The sequence below is a fragment of the Lineus longissimus genome, chromosome 18 (genome assembly GCF_910592395.1).
Source record: "Lineus longissimus chromosome 18, tnLinLong1.2, whole genome shotgun sequence".
Lineage (NCBI taxonomy): Eukaryota > Metazoa > Nemertea > Pilidiophora > Heteronemertea > Lineidae > Lineus > Lineus longissimus.
Window position 1 is genome coordinate 3,822,859 of NC_088325.1, and position 21,340 is coordinate 3,844,198.

Sequence of the window (21,340 nt, forward strand, 5' to 3'; positions counted from 1 at the left end):
AGGGGGCGTGTTTTGAGTTTTTTCTGCCAGTTGGCTGAAAAGAGTGGAAATATCAAAGTCTGTCTAATTTGTCGATTAAAAAAAAATTTCCGTGGTCAATCACCATTTTATTTTTCACCATTTACTTGCCCGACTGTCCGGAATAACATAATCTAAATTTCAGATTCACAACACCACGCGTTCTTTGATGCGTCGCGGTCAAACATTGACAATTTAACTGCTAAAAGGCTTAAAAAATCAATTGTGGTCTTGTCTCTATTTACACTACATTTTGGGTCAATATAGTGAAAAATTTGAATGTGCTCAAATCACTCTAATTCATTTAGAATATTGTATTGCTGATGATTTAAGGTCAAAACAAGCTAAAATAATGAGAAAAAAACTTAATTTGACCCAAATAAGAGTCAACCTAACCCCGGTCTAAGTTCGGTTTCATTTTTACAAGTCTTGTTGTGTTGCCATTCATTTTGTAATTTCTTTGAAACTACTTAGGCCTTGATTCTGAAAGTTGTGCCCTAAGCAGCAAAGATATTACTAAATCACATCCTAAAGTTTCAGCTCCATAGCTTGCTTATTCTGGCCAGGGCAGGTCTTTGAATTTGGTGCTGTTGGGTGCAAAATCATGACTTTTTGTCGATTTTGTCCTCTTTCGTCGCTTTGGCACAGTTGTACCACTCTTTGAAATGTCTCTCATTTCTCCAAAAATGTCCAGATATGACTTTCCTTTGTTGGAGAGTTGTGGGATGTCATGTACATTAGTTTGAAAAAAATCTCAAAATGTTAACCCCTGAAATGTACCTTCATTTACACTACATTTTGGGTCAATATAGTGAAAAATTTGAATGTGCTCAAATCACTCTAATTCATTTAGAATATTGTATTGCTGATGATTTAAGGTCAAAACAAGCTAAAATAATGAGAAAAAAACTTAATTTGACCCAAATAAGAGTCAACCTAACCCCGGTCTAAGTTCGGTTTCATTTTTACAAGTCTTGTTGTGTTGCCATTCATTTTGTAATTTCTTTGAAACTACTTAGGCCTTGATTCTGAAAGTTGTGCCCTAAGCAGCAAAGATATTACTAAATCACATCCTAAAGTTTCAGCTCCATAGCTTGCTTATTCTGGCCAGGGCAGGTCTTTGAATTTGGTGCTGTTGGGTGCAAAATCATGACTTTTTGTCGATTTTGTCCTCTTTCGTCGCTTTGGCACAGTTGTACCACTCTTTGAAATGTCTCTCATTTCTCCAAAAATGTCCAGATATGACTTTCCTTTGTTGGAGAGTTGTGGGATGTCATGTACATTAGTTTGAAAAAAATCTCAAAATGTTAACCCCTGAAATGTACCTTCATTGAGACAAGACCACTAATGAATATTCATAGGTTGGAGGGTCCAGGCCTATCTATTAGACGAGTGCATGTTTTTTACTCTCAAGTACATATTTGGAGAGGTATTGAAAAAATATTTGTTGTGGCAAGTCTACAGATATAAAGAAATTATTTGATGAAAAAATTAATTTCGAATTTTGCTAATTGGGTAATAGGGGGCGTGTTTTGAGTTTTTTCTGCCAGTTGGCTGAAAAGAGTGGAAATATCAAAGTCTGTCTAATTTGTCGATTAAAAAAAAATTTCCGTGGTCAATCACCATTTTATTTTTCACCATTTACTTGCCCGACTGTCCGGAATAACATAATCTAAATTTCAGATTCACAACACCACGCGTTCTTTGATGCGTCGCGGTCAAACATTGACAATTTAACTGCTAAAAGGCTTAAAAAATCAATTGTGGTCTTGTCTCTATTTACACTACATTTTGGGTCAATATAGTGAAAAATTTGAATGTGCTCAAATCACTCTAATTCATTTAGAATATTGTATTGCTGATGATTTAAGGTCAAAACAAGCTAAAATAATGAGAAAAAAACTTAATTTGACCCAAATAAGAGTCAACCTAACCCCGGTCTAAGTTCGGTTTCATTTTTACAAGTCTTGTTGTGTTGCCATTCATTTTGTAATTTCTTTGAAACTACTTAGGCCTTGATTCTGAAAGTTGTGCCCTAAGCAGCAAAGATATTACTAAATCACATCCTAAAGTTTCAGCTCCATAGCTTGCTTATTCTGGCCAGGGCAGGTCTTTGAATTTGGTGCTGTTGGGTGCAAAATCATGACTTTTTGTCGATTTTGTCCTCTTTCGTCGCTTTGGCACAGTTGTACCACTCTTTGAAATGTCTCTCATTTCTCCAAAAATGTCCAGATATGACTTTCCTTTGTTGGAGAGTTGTGGGATGTCATGTACATTAGTTTGAAAAAAATCTCAAAATGTTAACCCCTGAAATGTACCTTCATTTACACTACATTTTGGGTCAATATAGTGAGAAATTTGAATGTGCTCAAATCACTCTAATTCATTTAGAATATTGTATTGCTGATGATTTAAGGTCAAAACAAGCTAAAATAATGAGAAAAAAACTTAATTTGACCCAAATAAGAGTCAACCTAACCCCGGTCTAAGTTCGGTTTCATTTTTACAAGTCTTGTTGTGTTGCCATTCATTTTGTAATTTCTTTGAAACTACTTAGGCCTTGATTCTGAAAGTTGTGCCCTAAGCAGCAAAGATATTACTAAATCACATCCTAAAGTTTCAGCTCCATAGCTTGCTTATTCTGGCCAGGGCAGGTCTTTGAATTTGGTGCTGTTGGGTGCAAAATCATGACTTTTTGTCGATTTTGTCCTCTTTCGTCGCTTTGGCACAGTTGTACCACTCTTTGAAATGTCTCTCATTTCTCCAAAAATGTCCAGATATGACTTTCCTTTGTTGGAGAGTTGTGGGATGTCATGTACATTAGTTTGAAAAAAATCTCAAAATGTTAACCCCTGAAATGTACCTTCATTGAGACAAGACCACTAATGAATATTCATAGGTTGGAGGGTCCAGGCCTATCTATTAGACGAGTGCATGTTTTTTACTCTCAAGTACATATTTGGAGAGGTATTGAAAAAATATTTGTTGTGGCAAGTCTACAAATATAAAGAAATTATTTGATGAAAAAATTAATTTCGAATTTTGCTAATTGGGTAATAGGGGGCGTGTTTTGAGTTTTTTCTGCCAGTTGGCTGAAAAGAGTGGAAATATCAAAGTCTGTCTAATTTGTCGATTATCAAAAAATTTCCGTGGTCAATCACCATTTTATTTTTCACCATTTACTTGCCCGACTGTCCGGAATAACATAATCTAAATTTCAGATTCACAACACCACGCGTTCTTTGATGCGTCGCGGTCAAACATTGACAATTTAACTGCTAAAAGGCTTAAAAAATCAATTGTGGTCTTGTCTCTATTTACACTACATTTTGGGTCAATATAGTGAAAAATTTGAATGTGCTCAAATCACTCTAATTCATTTAGAATATTGTATTGCTGATGATTTAAGGTCAAAACAAGCTAAAATAATGAGAAAAAAACTTAATTTGACCCAAATAAGAGTCAACCTAACCCCGGTCTAAGTTCGGTTTCATTTTTACAAGTCTTGTTGTGTTGCCATTCATTTTGTAATTTCTTTGAAACTACTTAGGCCTTGATTCTGAAAGTTGTGCCCTAAGCAGCAAAGATATTACTAAATCACATCCTAAAGTTTCAGCTCCATAGCTTGCTTATTCTGGCCAGGGCAGGTCTTTGAATTTGGTGCTGTTGGGTGCAAAATCATGACTTTTTGTCGATTTTGTCCTCTTTCGTCGCTTTGGCACAGTTGTACCACTCTTTGAAATGTCTCTCATTTCTCCAAAAATGTCCAGATATGACTTTCCTTTGTTGGAGAGTTGTGGGATGTCATGTACATTAGTTTGAAAAAAATCTCAAAATGTTAACCCCTGAAATGTACCTTCATTTACACTACATTTTGGGTCAATATAGTGAAAAATTTGAATGTGCTCAAATCACTCTAATTCATTTAGAATATTGTATTGCTGATGATTTAAGGTCAAAACAAGCTAAAATAATGAGAAAAAAACTTAATTTGACCCAAATAAGAGTCAACCTAACCCCGGTCTAAGTTCGGTTTCATTTTTACAAGTCTTGTTGTGTTGCCATTCATTTTGTAATTTCTTTGAAACTACTTAGGCCTTGATTCTGAAAGTTGTGCCCTAAGCAGCAAAGATATTACTAAATCACATCCTAAAGTTTCAGCTCCATAGCTTGCTTATTCTGGCCAGGGCAGGTCTTTGAATTTGGTGCTGTTGGGTGCAAAATCATGACTTTTTGTCGATTTTGTCCTCTTTCGTCGCTTTGGCACAGTTGTACCACTCTTTGAAATGTCTCTCATTTCTCCAAAAATGTCCAGATATGACTTTCCTTTGTTGGAGAGTTGTGGGATGTCATGTACATTAGTTTGAAAAAAATCTCAAAATGTTAACCCCTGAAATGTACCTTCATTTACACTACATTTTGGGTCAATATAGTGAAAAATTTGAATGTGCTCAAATCACTCTAATTCATTTAGAATATTGTATTGCTGATGATTTAAGGTCAAAACAAGCTAAAATAATGAGAAAAAAACTTAATTTGACCCAAATAAGAGTCAACCTAACCCCGGTCTAAGTTCGGTTTCATTTTTACAAGTCTTGTTGTGTTGCCATTCATTTTGTAATTTCTTTGAAACTACTTAGGCCTTGATTCTGAAAGTTGTGCCCTAAGCAGCAAAGATATTACTAAATCACATCCTAAAGTTTCAGCTCCATAGCTTGCTTATTCTGGCCAGGGCAGGTCTTTGAATTTGGTGCTGTTGGGTGCAAAATCATGACTTTTTGTCGATTTTGTCCTCTTTCGTCGCTTTGGCACAGTTGTACCACTCTTTGAAATGTCTCTCATTTCTCCAAAAATGTCCAGATATGACTTTCCTTTGTTGGAGAGTTGTGGGATGTCATGTACATTAGTTTGAAAAAAATCTCAAAATGTTAACCCCTGAAATGTACCTTCATTGAGACAAGACCACTAATGAATATTCATAGGTTGGAGGGTCCAGGCCTATCTATTAGACGAGTGCATGTTTTTTACTCTCAAGTACATATTTGGAGAGGTATTGAAAAAATATTTGTTGTGGCAAGTCTACAAATATAAAGAAATTATTTGATGAAAAAATTAATTTCGAATTTTGCTAATTGGGTAATAGGGGGCGTGTTTTGAGTTTTTTCTGCCAGTTGGCTGAAAAGAGTGGAAATATCAAAGTCTGTCTAATTTGTCGATTAAAAAAAAATTTCCGTGGTCAATCACCATTTTATTTTTCACCATTTACTTGCCCGACTGTCCGGAATAACATAATCTAAATTTCAGATTCACAACACCACGCGTTCTTTGATGCGTCGCGGTCAAACATTGACAATTTAACTGCTAAAAGGCTTAAAAAATCAATTGTGGTCTTGTCTCACAATCAGTCGCGCATGCGCAATACCCGCGAAAATGGGGAGCCGCTTCGGATTTGTTTTGGTCTGCATCGATCTTTCAGTGAGCGATTTCAAGATTAATTCACGCTTAAAACATCCACGCAGCACCCCAGATATTTCGTTATTGATCTCAAATTTCGTAATAAATAAGCTTTTGCGTGTATGGAATCGCTGGAAGCTAGTAAATCTGCACTTAGTGATAAGACCCGCGAAAACTGGCTCCTACATGATACATGATACACATGTATTAAGATCCAAGTTCTTTTCACTGTCAATGCGGCCAAGTGGATGTTTGACTAGAGTGTGCATGCGCGTATGCAAATGTGGACAAAAAGTTTGTAGGAAAAACAATTTCGCTGCCCGTAACCCCCTGTACAAATATGATTCTGTAAGGCATATTCTAAAGCAGTCGCCTTGAACAACCAGAAAAAAACTTCTGAAGAGACCACGATTCCTGTTACACCTCTCTTGAGAGGATGCCTTGAACGGGCCAGAATGGAATTTCTCAAGAGACCATGATTCATGTCACACACCAGTCCTGAGAGGTGCATTGAACAGGGCAGAATAGAATTTCTCAAGAGATCATGATTCATGTCACACCAGCCCTGAGAGGCGCTTCAAACAGGGCAGAATGGAATTTCTCAAGTGACCATGATTCATGTCACACCTGTCCTGAGTGGCGCTTCGAACAGGGCAGAATGGAATTTCTCAAGAGACCATGATTGCTGTTACACCTCTCCTGTGAGGTGCTTCAAACAGGGCAGAATGGAATTTCTCAAGTGACCATGATTCATGTCACACCTGTCCTGAGAGGTGCTTCAAACAGGGCAGAATGGAATTTCTCAAGAGACCATGATTGCTGTCACACCTGTTCTGAGAGGCGTTTCAAACAGGGCAGAATGGAATTTCTCAAGAGACCGTGATTGCTGTCACACCTGTTTTGAGAGGTGCTTTGAACAGGGCAGAATAGAATTTCTCAAGAGACCATGATTGCTGTCACACCAGTCATGAGAGGTGCTTTGAACAGGGCAGAATAGAATTTCTCAAGAGACCATGATTGCTGTCACACCAGTCCTGAGAGGTGCTTCAAACAGGGCAGAATGGAATTTCTCAAGTGACCATGATTCATGTCACACCTGTCCTGAGTGGCGCTTCGAACAGGGCAGAATGGAATTTCTCAAGAGACCATGATTGCTGTTACACCTCTCCTGTGAGGTGCTTCAAACAGGAGAGAATGGAATTTCTCAAGTGACCATGATTCATGTCACACCAGTCCTGAGAGGTGCTTCAAACAGGGCAGAATGGAATTTCTCAAGAGACCATGATTGCTGTTACACCTGTCCTGAGAGGTGCTTTGAACAGGGCAGAATGGAATTTCTCAAGAGACCATGATTGCTGTTACACCTCTCCTGTGAGGTGCTTCAAACAGGACAGAATGGAATTTCTCAAGTGACCATGATTCATGTCACACCAGTCCTGAGAGGTGCTTCAAACAGGGCAGAATGGAATTTCTCAAGTGACCATGATTGCTGTTACACCTGTCCTGAGAGGTGCTTTGAACAGGACAGAATGGAATTTCTCAAGTGACCATGATTCATGTCACACCAGTCCTGAGAGGTGCTTTGAACAGGGCAGAATGGAATTTCTCAAGAGACCATGATTCATGTCACACCAGTCCTGAGAGGTGCTTTGAACAGGGCAGAATGGAATTTCTCAAGAGACCATGATTCATGTCACACTAGTCCTAAGAGGCGCTTCGAACAGGGCAGAATGGAATTTCTCAAGAGACCATGATTGCTGTCACAGCTGTCCTGTGAGGTGCTTTGAACAGGGCAGAATAGAATTTCTCAAGAGACTATGTTTCCTATTACACCTGTCTTGAGAGGCGCTTTGAACAAGGCAGAATGGAATTTCTCAAGAGACCATGATTCCTAGCTGTTACACCTGTCTTGAGAGGTCCCTTGAACGGGCAAGAATGAAAATTCTCAAGAGACCATGATTCCTGTTACACCTGTCTTGAGGGCCAGAAAGAAATTTCTCAAGGGATATACCGGTAACACAAGAAGTATCAGTGTAGTGCCATCACCAGCTTTCCGAAACCGTGGGCCCTTCAAACTGTTCAGGTGACTCTTTATTTATATGTAATAGGCACGTGGAACGTAAGAACTCTAAATGCTGACGGTAAAATCGATCAACTGGAACACGAGCAGAAGTGCTACACCTGGAACATCATAGGTTTAGCTGAAGCAAGGCTCACTGGAGTTGGAGACTCAAAAACACCACAGGGAAACCAGCTCTTCCACAGCGGGCAAGACAAGAGACACGCAAACGGAACAACATTCCTGATTCACAAGGACACGGCGGGTGCAGTGATGGAGTTCAAACCAATCTCTGACCGTGTAATCTACATAAGGTTAAGGGTCAAACCTTTCAACCTCTCAGTCATGCAGATATATGCCCCAACCACAGATGCAACTGATGACCAGCTGAACAGATTTTATGATGCCGTCACAGCAACACTGCAAGGGCTCCCGAATCAGGATATCCACCTTCTGATGTGGGAATGGAATGCGAAAATTGGCCCAGATGCGTACGATCAGTTGAAAGGTACGATCGGGAGATCCGGACTGCCGGACTGGGGGTTACCAATGACAGAGGTTTGCGCCGGGCTACTCGAATTCGCACAGTTCCATGAGTTAACGATCTGCAACACGTTCCAAGCTGGGAAGCTGAGTCGGAAGGCAACTTTTCATTCTCCTAATGGCAAGACTCACAACATGATAGACTACATCATGGTGGATAACCGATTCCGCAGCAGCATCAAACTCGCCAAAACTCGAACCTTCCCAGGGGCCGATGTGGGCAGTGACCTCGACCTTGTGCTGACTGCACTGTGGTTGAAGAATATCGAGAAGAAGCAGAGCATGAGAGTGAGCTACAACCTCGATAAACTCAAGGATAACGACATTGCAGAGCAGTTCCAAGTCGAAGTAGGCGGCCGTTTTGCACCGTTGCTTACCTTGGAACTGGAACCGGAAGAGTTCCAACAGCAGGTTGAGGACAATTGATTAAAAGCAGCCATCAAAGTATTTTTAGGGAAAAGGCAACCTCGGAAACAGAAGAGTTGGCTAACCGACCAGATCATCCAAAGGTGCGATGGAAGACGGCTGCTCAAGCAAACCAGGACCAAGATAGCGGGGGGCCTACCGAGCCATCAACATGGAGATCTAGAAAGAAAGCATATACCAGAATATCCAATCATGTGTTCAAAACAGGGAACTGGCCCAAAGATTGGACAACATCGTTGTTTCACTACCAAAGACGGGGAACCTACGAAAGTGCAACAACTACAGAACCATCAGCTTGATGATCAGCCACCCAAGCAAGATCCTACTAAAAGTGATCCTGAATCGCCTACAACCACAAGGCGAGGCTATTCTGTCCGAGGAACGAGCTGGATTCCGAAAGGGCAGATCCACAAGCGAGCAGATATTCAATCTCAGGGTGCTGTGCGAGAAATTCAGACAACTTGATACACCAATCTACCACAACTTCATAGACTGACAAGAAATGCTTAACATCAGCCATGGTATCATCAATTCCATAGAGGCACTTTATGCAGCTTCGAAGAGCATGGTTAGAGTAGGAGGCGACTTCAGTGAGTGTTTTCCAACCTCCGTAAGAGTGAGACAAGGGTGCCTCCTATCACCAACTCTGTGCAACATATTTCTTGAGAACATCATGATGACAGAGTCGCTCGTTGAACTAGAATCCCCCTTGACCATCTCGGGACTAATGATTACCAACCTAAGGTTCGCAGATGGCATTGATCTCTTGCATGGTTCCACTAAAGACCAGACTGACCACTCCCAGAAGGTGGACAGAACCAGTGGCAGATACGGGATGGAAATAAGGCTTGGGAAAACAAGGAGGCAAAACGCATCAACGCTTTCGAGCTTAACTGTTACCGCAGAATTCTCAACATTCACTACACGTCCCACACAAACCAACATAAAGGTCAGAGAGCTGGTCGCGCAGCACATTGGACGCCATGACAACCTGCTGTGGCTAAGAAGAGGAAGCTGAGGTGCTTTGGACAAATTACAAGAGGCAAACATCATCCTGCAGGGCACAGTAGAAGGCAATCGAAAACTCTGCCGACCAAAGAGGATTTGGATGGACGATGTTAAGGAATGGACGGGATAAAAAGACCGGAGACCTGATCCGCCTGGCAGAGGATAGACGGGCATGGCGCTATGTAGACAATTGGACAGAGTCGCCCCAATGGCCACATGGCTGCGAGACATATAGATAGTAGGGAATCTAGTAAAATATTTATTTGTGCACTGTAAAATCCCCAGGAGACGTTCAATTTGCCGATTGGCAAAGCGAGGCTGGGAGACGTTATGTCTACTCTAGTCACTGGTCTTTCCAGTAAATCTGCCGAGAGTGCAGCTGCTGCTGAATCCCTAAAGTTGGAGTTCAGTTCTTTGGTCGACTGGTCCAACAGTAAGGAAGAAGAGTGCACATTTCTTCTGGCTGAAGACGCCGTCACTATAAACCCAAAAGTAATTCTAAATCAAGAAGGACCGTGAAAAATCGTGTCGTCCTTCACAACGAGGCCTAGCAACGTCAACACAAACCAACCATCAGGTCTCGTAAGGGAGTTTTTCCCGAATGGACGCGATGATAACGTACCCCGTTAACGGGACGTGACATCTATTTTAAAATGTGTTTCCATTGTGATTGCATGAGGACAACTGACCTGTGTTGTATATCACTGAAAACGCCTGATTCCCCTATTTCTGCAGGTTGTTAAATCCGGCGTTTTATTTATCTAAATAAATGATAAGCGTCGCATTGGCCCCAAGCTCTGTTCACCATCCCAAATGACAATATTGCCAATTGGGCCGGACAATCACGGAAAAACGCAAAAATTAATTTCTTCCTGGATAATTCTTACAGTGACCATTCTCCCGCGAAAAAAAGTTCCTTACGCTACACAAAAATTGAATTTGCACAAATCAGCGAAAAACGCACCAACTGGCACTCGACGGTATTAAAAGACAGGCCCAACGCACATCCAAAGTTCAGAGCACACATACGTCGGCAACAGCAGTAAAATGCGTAGTTTCTTGTTATCAGCCTATATATTGAGCAGCGTCCAGGTTTCAGAAACTCCCAATAACATGTCTTTACCAAAACAAGAAAATCCCATCACGAGGTTGAAACTGGGGAAGGGGAATCCCCCACAATGCAGTGCACAGTGCGTTAGTACTTATCACCGTACGAAAAAAAATGCTCCAGACGCAAGGACCCAACGCGCCGCGTAGCGGCAAAATATCGAAGCTGGCGAAACATTTATAACGGGTCACCGTAGCCTTATTATGGACTTTTAGCGCGATTGTGTGGTTGTAACTATTTTGCTGCATATTGTCACGAGTAAAGGAAAGCACGCGACCTAACGCCAACCTATTCATGTTAAGTGATTTTTTGAAGGTATATAGTTCAGGAAATGTTCAAAAATAATCATTCCTTATCGTCTTTTGAGAGCATTTTTAACTGTAAAAAGTATTTGCCTTCGTCACAGAGTCTCTGCAATGGTCATTTTTATCACAGTAGTCTCGCGCAGCCAGACCTTCTTCACTAATTAGTCTGGCGCAAGCCAGGCGTTCATTGTACTAGACCTAGACATTTTCAACCACAATGTATCTGGGCCGAAGAAACACTGCGCAAGATTACCTCGAGCTGGAGGGTGATCACTAAATCCTAAAGGCTAGAGGGAGGTAATTATAATATGACCTCCACCGCCCGACCCGATGACGTCATTACCGGAATTCCGGGAAATACCCCAAGTATTTACATCACAATGGCGGCAACTTCAGTTCTGTTTGACCATTACATAACAAGCAATTTCGGCATTGTGAAGTCAGGCAAGAGAGCCCTGGAAGTAATCGATGAGCTAGAAGTTGCCACCCGGAATTCCGGTAATGACGTCATCGGGTCGGGCGGTGGAGGTCATATTATAATTACCTCCCTCTAGCCTTTAGGATTTAGTGCTGGAGCTAAGAATAGATCATGCTAATGAACATACTTCTAAATTGAGTTTTCCAAGAATGGTGCATATCGCGCGAAGCTACTTAGCCTAATACCATTAGGCCCCCCGTGTATGGCTGGCGGGAGTGGACAAATATCTGAATTAAGGGTCGGGATAAATCAGATTTATACCACGACTATATTCATAATAGTAGACAGCCAATCAGAACCCCGCATTTCATGAATTATGGTGACCATTAAATCTGAATTATACCACGACATAAATGAATCAACCCACGACTATAATCGTTTTAGACCCACGACTATATTCGTAATAGCAGACAGCCAATCAGAGAGCCGAATTTATGGACGGAAGTGCGATTTATGGACGCCGGAAGTGCGATATATGGACTTGGTTGGCTTACAAAGGTCGTCCAACATTCTAACATCCGGCGTCCATAAATAGCACTTCCGGCGTCCATATATCGCACTTCCGGCGTCCATAAATCGCACTTCCGTTCATAAATTCGGCTCTCTGATTGGCTGTCTGCTATTACGAATATAGTCGTGGGTCTAAAACGATTATAGTCGTGGGTTGATTCATTTATGTCGTGGTATAATTCAGATTTAATGGTCACCATAATTCATGAAATGCGGGGTTCTGATTGGCTGTCTACTATTATGAATATAGTCGTGGTATAAATCTGATTTATCCCGACCCTTAATTCAGATATTTGTCCACTCCCGCCAGCCATACCCGTGGTGGCGCTGATGCGGCCGCTGTAATCAAGAGAGTGGCTGAGTCGCTCTATGTTATGACGGACCTAACCAAAATTGTATACATTTTCGCATTGCTACAATGAAAGACCTAATACTGAAACCACATGTCTGTTGACTGTGCTTTAAGAAAGACTGGCATCATGCTTAGTCTCTCTTAAAGCACAGTCAACAGACACCACTATACCCCTCACACTCAGAAACCACAAACACCCCCTTCCTGCTACCTTAAAGGCCATATATCAAGGTTTTTTGCCATTTTCTGCTGTAAGACGATTTCAAAAGTGTACCTAACACTTTATACAATACAGAAAACCAAATGCAATTAGCTCCATCCATTTTGAAGATATAGCCAATTATGTGTTTGACAACTTGATTACCTAATCAGGCTAGCAACTGGCTTGTTAGAGCCAGGCGGCGGGTTCAGCAAAAGTTGTGATGTAGATCAGGTTATCTGTACATGTCATGCAATCATAAAAACAGGAGGGCCTTAATTAATTATGCACACCTGGAAGTAATGTGTTTCATTCACTATGGTGTATTGTGTGGCTCCGAATTGTGTCAAGGATAGCACAAAGAACAATCGAATGACGGATGGGACCCATTTTCATGAATTTCCAAAGCCAGTTGAACGAGAGAGGAGGAAGCTGTGGATTCGGAATTGCAAACGTTTGGAGTGTTGGAAGCCTTGGCCTTCGGCCAAACTTTGCAGTGATCACTTTATCGATACGGATTATCACATGAAGCCGGATATCTGCATCCAACTGAATATTAAATGCCACTTGTTAAAAACAGCTGTTCCAACCATGTCAATTGCATTTAATGCCCGTGGCTGCTGAGGTCGGTTGTTATACATAATGTGTAGGCCCTATTGGGGCCTGTGATACCGCATAGTGTCTTCTTGTGTTCCAGCCATAGCAAGGTGACAGCGACACAGGTCAGTGTCAGTGACAGCCACTGTCAATGACAGATTATTGTCATCTGACATCTAGGCCTATCTAACGTTGCACGGCATTATATCGTCACGTCAAGATGATTGTGCATAATACCGTCACTTTTCAATAGTAGTTCAGCGTCATGACATAACTGGCGATACAACACTGACGAGGCGAAACAATATTGTGCAACATTAGTCTGTTCAAAAATCATACATGTTATGCATCTGCAACCGTCTATCAATGTCTTCTTTGCTATATCGGCAGGTCTGCCATGCAAATTGATTAACCACAAATTCTAATCACTTTCGTCCGAATGATCACTCTCATTATGATCTAGTGATATTAATGGCTCGAACATGTACGGCTCAACGTTTAAATATCCTTCTGTATCGACCAAAACATCCTCAAATTCACTGCTCTCACTCTCTGAACTGTATGCGGAAGCCATCTTGCTTTGTTCTGACTGACCTGATCTACGTCATCAAAAAATCTCTAGCGGCCACATGTGCAACTAATCTAAAGTTGTGTGTGGTGGGAAATTCAAATAGTTTAAAATTGAAAATTGAAATAACTAAATAATGACTTTATTATTAGAATTTTTTTAATGTCTGGGATCTTGTTTTTTTAACCCTCAACATATTTCATGAGTATCAAGCATGTTTTCAAACCTTGATATATGGCCTTTAATATTCTGGATTTCTGCCCTAGTTAACTATAGACTACCAAGGCCCATACACGATCACAATGTACACTGTAATAAAAAGGAAAATGTCAAAAAGCATCTAAGATTTCCAATAGAAATACATGTACAATGTACTTCATTTTCTCCCAAACGGAGCTATTCGCATCAACACTAGACATTGTGAAGCTAGCTGCTCCCAATAAAGAGATCGCCTAACAACATAATAGACACGCTTTTCGTTGATAATTATGTATTGTCACAAATAATTTTCTCAGCGTCTGCTATCACGTTGCATGTACGTGGTTGAAATGGAGGGAGAAGTAATTCCAATTCGATGGATATGAAATGAAAATTACGGTAATTTTGACTTGGAAGCGCTGAGCGCGATCGCTTCAAGGCACAGGTATAACCCGAGTCAATAATGGTGATAGTACTAGTAGCTCGGACTGGTACATCAAATTACGTATCCGCGGTCTTACTCAACCAAAGTGGGCACAACGGATTGTGGCATCACTGATTTCCGCGGACTCATCATTAGACTGAGCTAGCCCGCCATTCTTTGGATACATCCCTGCCAGAAGGACGATAGACCAACAAGTGTTCGTTTCAAAATAGTGGCGGAGGAAAGTTCGTTAGGAATGGGCTCTTTACTTCATTTTTTTTGTCCTTCTTCTGGTTGATCAGACTCTGAACGCGTTGTTGCTTTTCCGATTTTGTTTCACCTCTTAGACAGTAGAAAAACGCGTTATTTCTTATTTTTAGTATAATACGCACACGTCCTGGCGCGAATACCTCTCCCGCCTCGTGAGTGCACGCCGAGATCGGAGTTCTCGTCACCACGCTATTACGAAGCAACATTTCCATTATCGTTGCAGTAGCGGGGTAATCGACCGCCAACAGCGTGACGTCGTGGTATAGATTTTCGTCTCCACACAGCACATCACCGTGCATCGATCCGCACAAAAATTATTTGTGCACGGAGGCCTCACTCGGGTCAAGTCGGGTCCAAAATCGGAAAAGTGTGTCAATTTAGTCAGTTTTTGAATTTTTAAATTTATGGGTTATTCAATGATGAGAAATGCGACTGTGGAGTTGAAGGTGACTGGATAGCCGACAGCTTGGTAACAATGCTCTTAATAATACCAGTAGTCCTTTAACCCTGGTTAAGAGAACTGAACAACCTGTAAAAACATATTTTACCGAAAAATCGAAACATTCTTCTCCTAAACGTCGAATCAGCAGATTCTATTGACGATCGTGGACTTTGGTCTATTGTCTCTCTGGCCATAGACCGTCATCTACCATCGAATAATAGATTAAAGTTGACATCCAGCCACGTTTCCGTCAGCGCACTTCCGCACCTTATTCCCATGAGCAGAGTCTTTCAAATAAATTTATCAAAACTTTCTTTATTTGAAAGAATCTGTTATGAGATAGTTCCCTCTGCTGATCGAGCTCTTGAATACCTCGCACCAGTCCGAGGTCACACCGGTGTAACGTTTTTTCCGCTCGTAGTATGAAAACGTTGTGGACACGTTTTAGTCTCTGCTTCGCATTGAAAAGTGTCCGCCTCTCTCCAGCTGGGTGAAATTTAAGTTCGAGTTCCCAAGGAACATGATTACAGTGTGTAAGAAAACCGACGCAGACAGCTTACTCAAGATCTAACCCAGGAATTAATGGCACTTCTAGCTAACGCTAATGTTATCGTTATTCTATCTATTGATTTTAATTCCAGTCCCTAAATAGGACTAACGTTAGCATTTGCGTTACACGAGATGGTCTTTTGATCCGTCTTGATATCCTTATAGGATAACAGGAGACTCCTTCGAATTTTATCCCAGTGACTAAAAACGCCAACTTTATCGGGTACAGTGGTGCATCAACTGATCATTTCGGACTGTATGTACACAGACTATCATGATGATGATAAATAGCACAGACCTCGTGCCCGTGGACTCATATTGGGCGTTAGAACTAACACTCATCATAATGAAAAAATGGTTCATCGCCTGTGTGATTGTTCCAATAGGCATCGTCAGTAACGTTGTCCTTTTGTTGATCACGACGAAGGAGGAATATCGCCGTAGTTCTAACTGCACCTACTTGGCGGCGCTGTCAGTGCTGGATACAATGGACCTAGTGGCATCCGCTATTTATGTCGGATTGTTCAATCACGGTTATGAGATCGACACTGTCGTTATTGAATTCGTAGGTCAGATCTCCTGGAAGTAAGTAGAAATACGACCGCTAGGTGTCGCAACGCTATGAGCATGCTGGTTTCCTACACCTCTGCCAGTGTGGAAAGCCATCGGTAGTGGCTGCCATTAACCATAACTAACTCTATCGGAACCGTCAGGAGCTAACACGTAGCCTACTGGCGAAATGGGTCTGCAGAAGCCTTTTCGTTTAAAGGCTTATGTAAGGTGCATTTCACAGATTTTGACTTTTCGTGGATTGCTGGTTATGCACAGCGACAGCATTATATTGGTTACAAATTGTCTCATCAGACGGCAGGATGGCGCCAAATAAGCCACATCGCAGTTAGAGCGTCATAAAATTTCGTATTTAGTATTTCGTAGTCAATGGCATCTGTCGGAATGATCGCACATCAGTCTACTTCAAAGCGTCACCTCTATCTCAGAATTGAATATAAAGTAGTGCGTTCGATTACCTTAGTTACTTTGCCCCGCGCCAACGTCTATTGATCAGATTTATACAAATTTAATGTTAGTTTTATTGGATGGGGCGTCTGTAGAATGTTTGAAACCCAAAAACTAAGCGATTTTTTTCGATTTCGATTTCGTGCACGTACTTGTTTCTACAAGCTCTCTCTCTCCACATTGGACCAATCTCTTCTCGACCATCATAATATGTTTGCTTTTTTGCCTATTTTGGTATAATACCAATAGGGACCAAGAAGCGGTATCATATGAAGGTACATGCTTGTACAACTTGATCACCAGGTTGCATAGGTTTATTTGCATGTAAAAAACGTTGCGATTTTTCGATCGAGGTATGGGTGGCGCGATCGAGTTGCAGGATGTTGCTTGATTTGTAGGATTCAACGAAATGAAGCCATGGCGGAAGAATATTAAGCATAACCTGTAAGTGGGGACTACTGACATTTTAGGTGCAATAGCTGAAATTATACACCAGCTGGCGGCTGAAGAATTAGCCCCAGTCTGCGCAGCGCGTCGTCAATGCATCGACCTGCACAAAGTTGATCGCTGCACAGGCTTGGGTGCTCGCTCGAAGCTCTTCATAAGACTTGCTGAACCTGCTTATTTTCTCGGTTTGTACTCAGTAGGGTTGTTTACACGGGACCAAGCCGATCTAGATCGATCCGGATAAATCTAGATTGCCTGCACGGATGTGATCAATCTCCCAATGAGAGCACTCCGCTTCATTTGCCTCGGCCCCTATCAGTATCACTAGGCAATCGTTACCAATGGCGAGGTTATGAGATTGGAATGTTATCTGGTCTGGTCTGGTCTGATGTGGTCTGGTTGGATGTACATGCTTACTTCATTACGAGACTTCGTCATTCATAACGTCGTGAGTGGTGTGATGTGATCTTGTCTGGTCTGGGCGGGTGTGGTTTGGTCCCGTGTAAACGGCCCTAGCGCCGCGAATCAGTGTTCTAAACTGTATCACGGGTTTTTTTCCAGTTATGTTGTCTACTTCTCGTACGTAACTGCGCAAGCCTCGAGACTTTGCCTGGCGGCCATGACAATCGATCGCGCATGCGCAGTTATTTTCCCACTGAAGGCAAAGACGATCTGCACGGCATCTCGTGCAAGAAAGGTTATCATAGTTTGCACCGTTATCCCAAGTTTATGGGACCTTCATTTCCTGATTCCAACATTTCCCAAAACTGCATCAGAGGAACTATTTGTCTATTCGTTCGACTGCTCACTTGGCGTATTGATACCTTTTGCGATAATTCTCACGGCCAATGTTGTCATCATTGCCGGCTTGAAGCGGGCTGCGGGTATCAGAAGCTCAACCAGTGCCAAGGACACGAGCGCGAGAGAGAAATTTTTGACCCGAGTCCTAATTCTCATCTCATTCGCGTTCATCGTCACGTGCCTGCCGTACGGAGTTCACGAACTGATGCTGTTTGGTATCCCAGAATACAGCGCGAAATATGACTTCCGTTTCCGGTACTGGAGGATTCGATTTGAAGCAGAGCATTGGATTCTTATGGCATTTAATTATTTAAACCACGCTACAAATTTCTTCTTTTATGTGTTAGGGGGAGGGAAGAAGTTTAAGAAAGATGTTAGGGACATTTTCTGTATCAGTCGCAAGCCGGACCAGCACTAATACCATCTTGACCTTCAATGTATCAACATTGCTACATCGCGCGTCCGCGGCAATACCGCTGGAAATTCAGTATGACTAATGCAGGCATAACGCGCACAAAGAACTTGGTAATCGAGAATCTTCTGGGCTTTGACCGGTGGGTATATAAGGCCTATCTCGGTGGTCAGCGCAGAATTATCACGATAGTGTACCTGAATGCTGAAAGTAGCAACAAAGTTGAATGTTATATAGGATAAACGAGATTCTTCAGTCAAGAATATACGATTTTGAAGAAGTCAAGTGTCATCTCGCTTTCTTGCTCCGGATTATTGAGAATCAGCATCAGGACGCTTGATTGGCGACGCAACAGACAATAAAAAGGATTGCATAATTGGAATGTAATCAAAATTTTTTCTGGAAACACCTGTTTTTGTGTCCATGCCCATTCTAATCCATTTCTTTTTTTCGATCGATAAATAATTATTCCATATATCGGTAACCCTTTATTAGGGTTATTGACGCCATGATGTAACTGGACAGGTCACTTATGACACTCCTACCGTTGTTGAATAGATGTCTTTTGGCATGAATTATAAAGAATATTCTTTGTTAAATCTTGCTGGTAGTATATGTGCGTAAGTATGCATGTAATTCTGAGGAAATTATTTTGTGTGCCCAACCCCATAACCTTCCTTGGGAGGGTAGCCGTGTTCTGAGCTTACAGTGCAGTGGGACAGTGTCAGAAGTCACCACAAATAGGAATTATCCAGGGTTGATTTCCAACCAGAAAAAAGTCTGTTATTACAGAACCAGTGTGAGATATAAACATGAAACACAGCAGGAAGTCTTATTTTTTGCTGTACTACAACAACATTTCTTTTTTCGTGGTTTTTTTCAAGAAATTAAAAAAGTTTATGGTACCTTTTGTAAATTGACGATTAAGTAATGAAGACAATGATGCAGTTCATTGTAATCATAATGAATAATACAGACAACAACTTGTGCGACAACTTTGTGAAAACCGCACTGAAAACGGTTGTCATGAGTAGTTTAGGAGATGTCATAAGTTGTAGGTGTTGATATTAATAAGCGAGACGGTACATGGTCGACTTACATGGCGGAGGGAGAAATAATTGCAACTCGATGCCTGGATATGAAATGAAAATTACGATAATTTTGATTGGGAAGCGCTAAGAGCGATCGCTTCAAGGCACGTGTACCTGAATCAGCCCGTGATTGTATGTAGCACGTACTAGTGTATACATAAAATTACATACCCGCTGTCTTATTCAACAAAAGTGGGCTCACCGGATTGTGGCATCACCGATTTCCACGGACCTGTCATTAGACTTAGCTAGCCCGTCATCATTTGGATACATCCCTGCCAGAAGGACGATAGACCAACAAGTGTTCGTTTCAAAATAGTGGCGGAGAAAGGTTCGTTAGGAATGGGCGGCTTTTACTTCATTATGTTTGTTCTTCTTCTGGTAAACTCTGAACATGTTGATGCTAGTTTTCCGATTTTGTTTCACCTAATAGATAGTAGAAAAACGCGCTATTCTTTATTTATAGTATAATATGCAGAAGACCTTGTGCTAAGACCTTTCTAGTCTCGTGAGTGCACGCCGAGATCGGAGTTCACGTAACCTCGCTATTACGACGCAACGTCATTATTTCTACATTATCTGCGCACGGAAGTCTAACTCTGGTCAAGTCGGAACAAAATCGGAAAAGCTTCTTGATAGATTTTCCATTTGATGGGTTATGATGGGACTACATGTATTTCTCTTCCAGTCATGTCACCCGCAGAGCTGTTCACATATGCGTCGTTTTTTTATTGCGACAGGGAACCTGCGTGCCATTTCGTATATACAAATGTTCCCAATCGTCTCGCTAGGAGGCTGACAAGCCCTCTTCGTAGACTTATGTCATTTGACGTCATCTTTGCCGTAATTTCGGAATCTTTCGGGAGTGTTTGGCAGGCCATCGGGATTTTTCGGGAAGTTCCGTGAAGGCAGGGAGGATAAAAGCTGACACATTCGAAACGCTGCCTCCGTAGAGGGAAATATAAGTTCGAGTTCCCGAGGAACATGATTACAGTGTTTAATAAAACGCAGATAGCTTACAGGAATTCATGGCACTTCCAGCTAACGCTAATGTTATCGTTTTTCTATTTTTGATTTCAGTCCAATTCCTAAATAGAACTAATACACGAGACGGTCTTTCGACCCGTCTTGATATCTTTACAGGATAACAGTAGATTCTTTCGACTTTGATACCAGTGACTAAAAACGCCAACTTTATCGGGTAACGTCACGCCCACAGTAGTGCATCAGCTGATTATTTCGGACTATTTTGGCGAGGTTGTATACATATACTCACATAATGATGATAAATAGCACGGACCTCGTGCCCGTGGACACTTATTGTGCGTTAGAACTTACACTCATCATAATGAAAAAATGGTTCGTTGCCTGTGTGATTGTTCCAATAGGCATCGTCAGTAACCTTGTCCTTTTGTTGATCACGACGAAGGAGGAATATCGCCGTAGTTCTAACTGCACCTACTTGGCGGCGCTGTCAGTGCTGGATACACTGCAGCTAGTGGCAACTGCTATTTATGTGGGATTGTTCAGTCACGGTTATGAGATCGACAGTGTGGTTATAGAATTCGTAGGCCTTATCTCCTGGAAGTAAGTAAAAATACGACCGCTAGGTGCCGCAACGCTACACGCTATGAGTACAATTTCCACGCCAAGTCAACCTGCCCACCTCACTGACTTTTCTCAAAATGCTGTGATAATCTTTTCCCGGTATAGGAGTTACCACTCGTCATGTATTGTGTCTAATTTCCTCTAATTAGACTTCTCTAACTATGCATTAATGACTACGTCATGGGATACTTCACCCTCCAACAAGTCGACGTGCTAATTGGTTCTTTTAAATTATTTTTGACGGGTTATTCTAAAATGTGTGTCGAAAATAGCCGGAATCAGCTGGAATAGCGAACTTGTTGTTCCATTTTAGCCACTCCTCGTTTGTCGCCTGCCGCGAATCATGTAGCATTGTGCAAAAAGTGCAATCAAAATTGTTCTAAAAAGGCATAATATTGCTTAAATTTGTAAATTCTTGAAGTTGGAATATTAGGTTTTTAACATTTTGAAATTTTC

At 41.5% G+C, this 21,340-nt stretch overlaps 1 protein-coding gene across 1 annotated transcript; it reads left to right on the forward strand.

Moving 5' to 3' along the window:
• Nucleotides 1–7,427: 7,427 nt before the first annotated feature.
• LOC135502623 (craniofacial development protein 2-like) lies at nt 7,428–8,500 on the forward strand. The gene is made up of 2 exons (XM_064795572.1): nt 7,428–7,485; nt 7,581–8,500. Exons 1-2 carry the CDS (start codon nt 7,428–7,430, stop codon nt 8,498–8,500), a joined length of 978 nt encoding a protein of 325 aa, XP_064651642.1.
• The last annotated feature ends 12,840 nt before the right edge of the window (nt 8,501–21,340 follow it).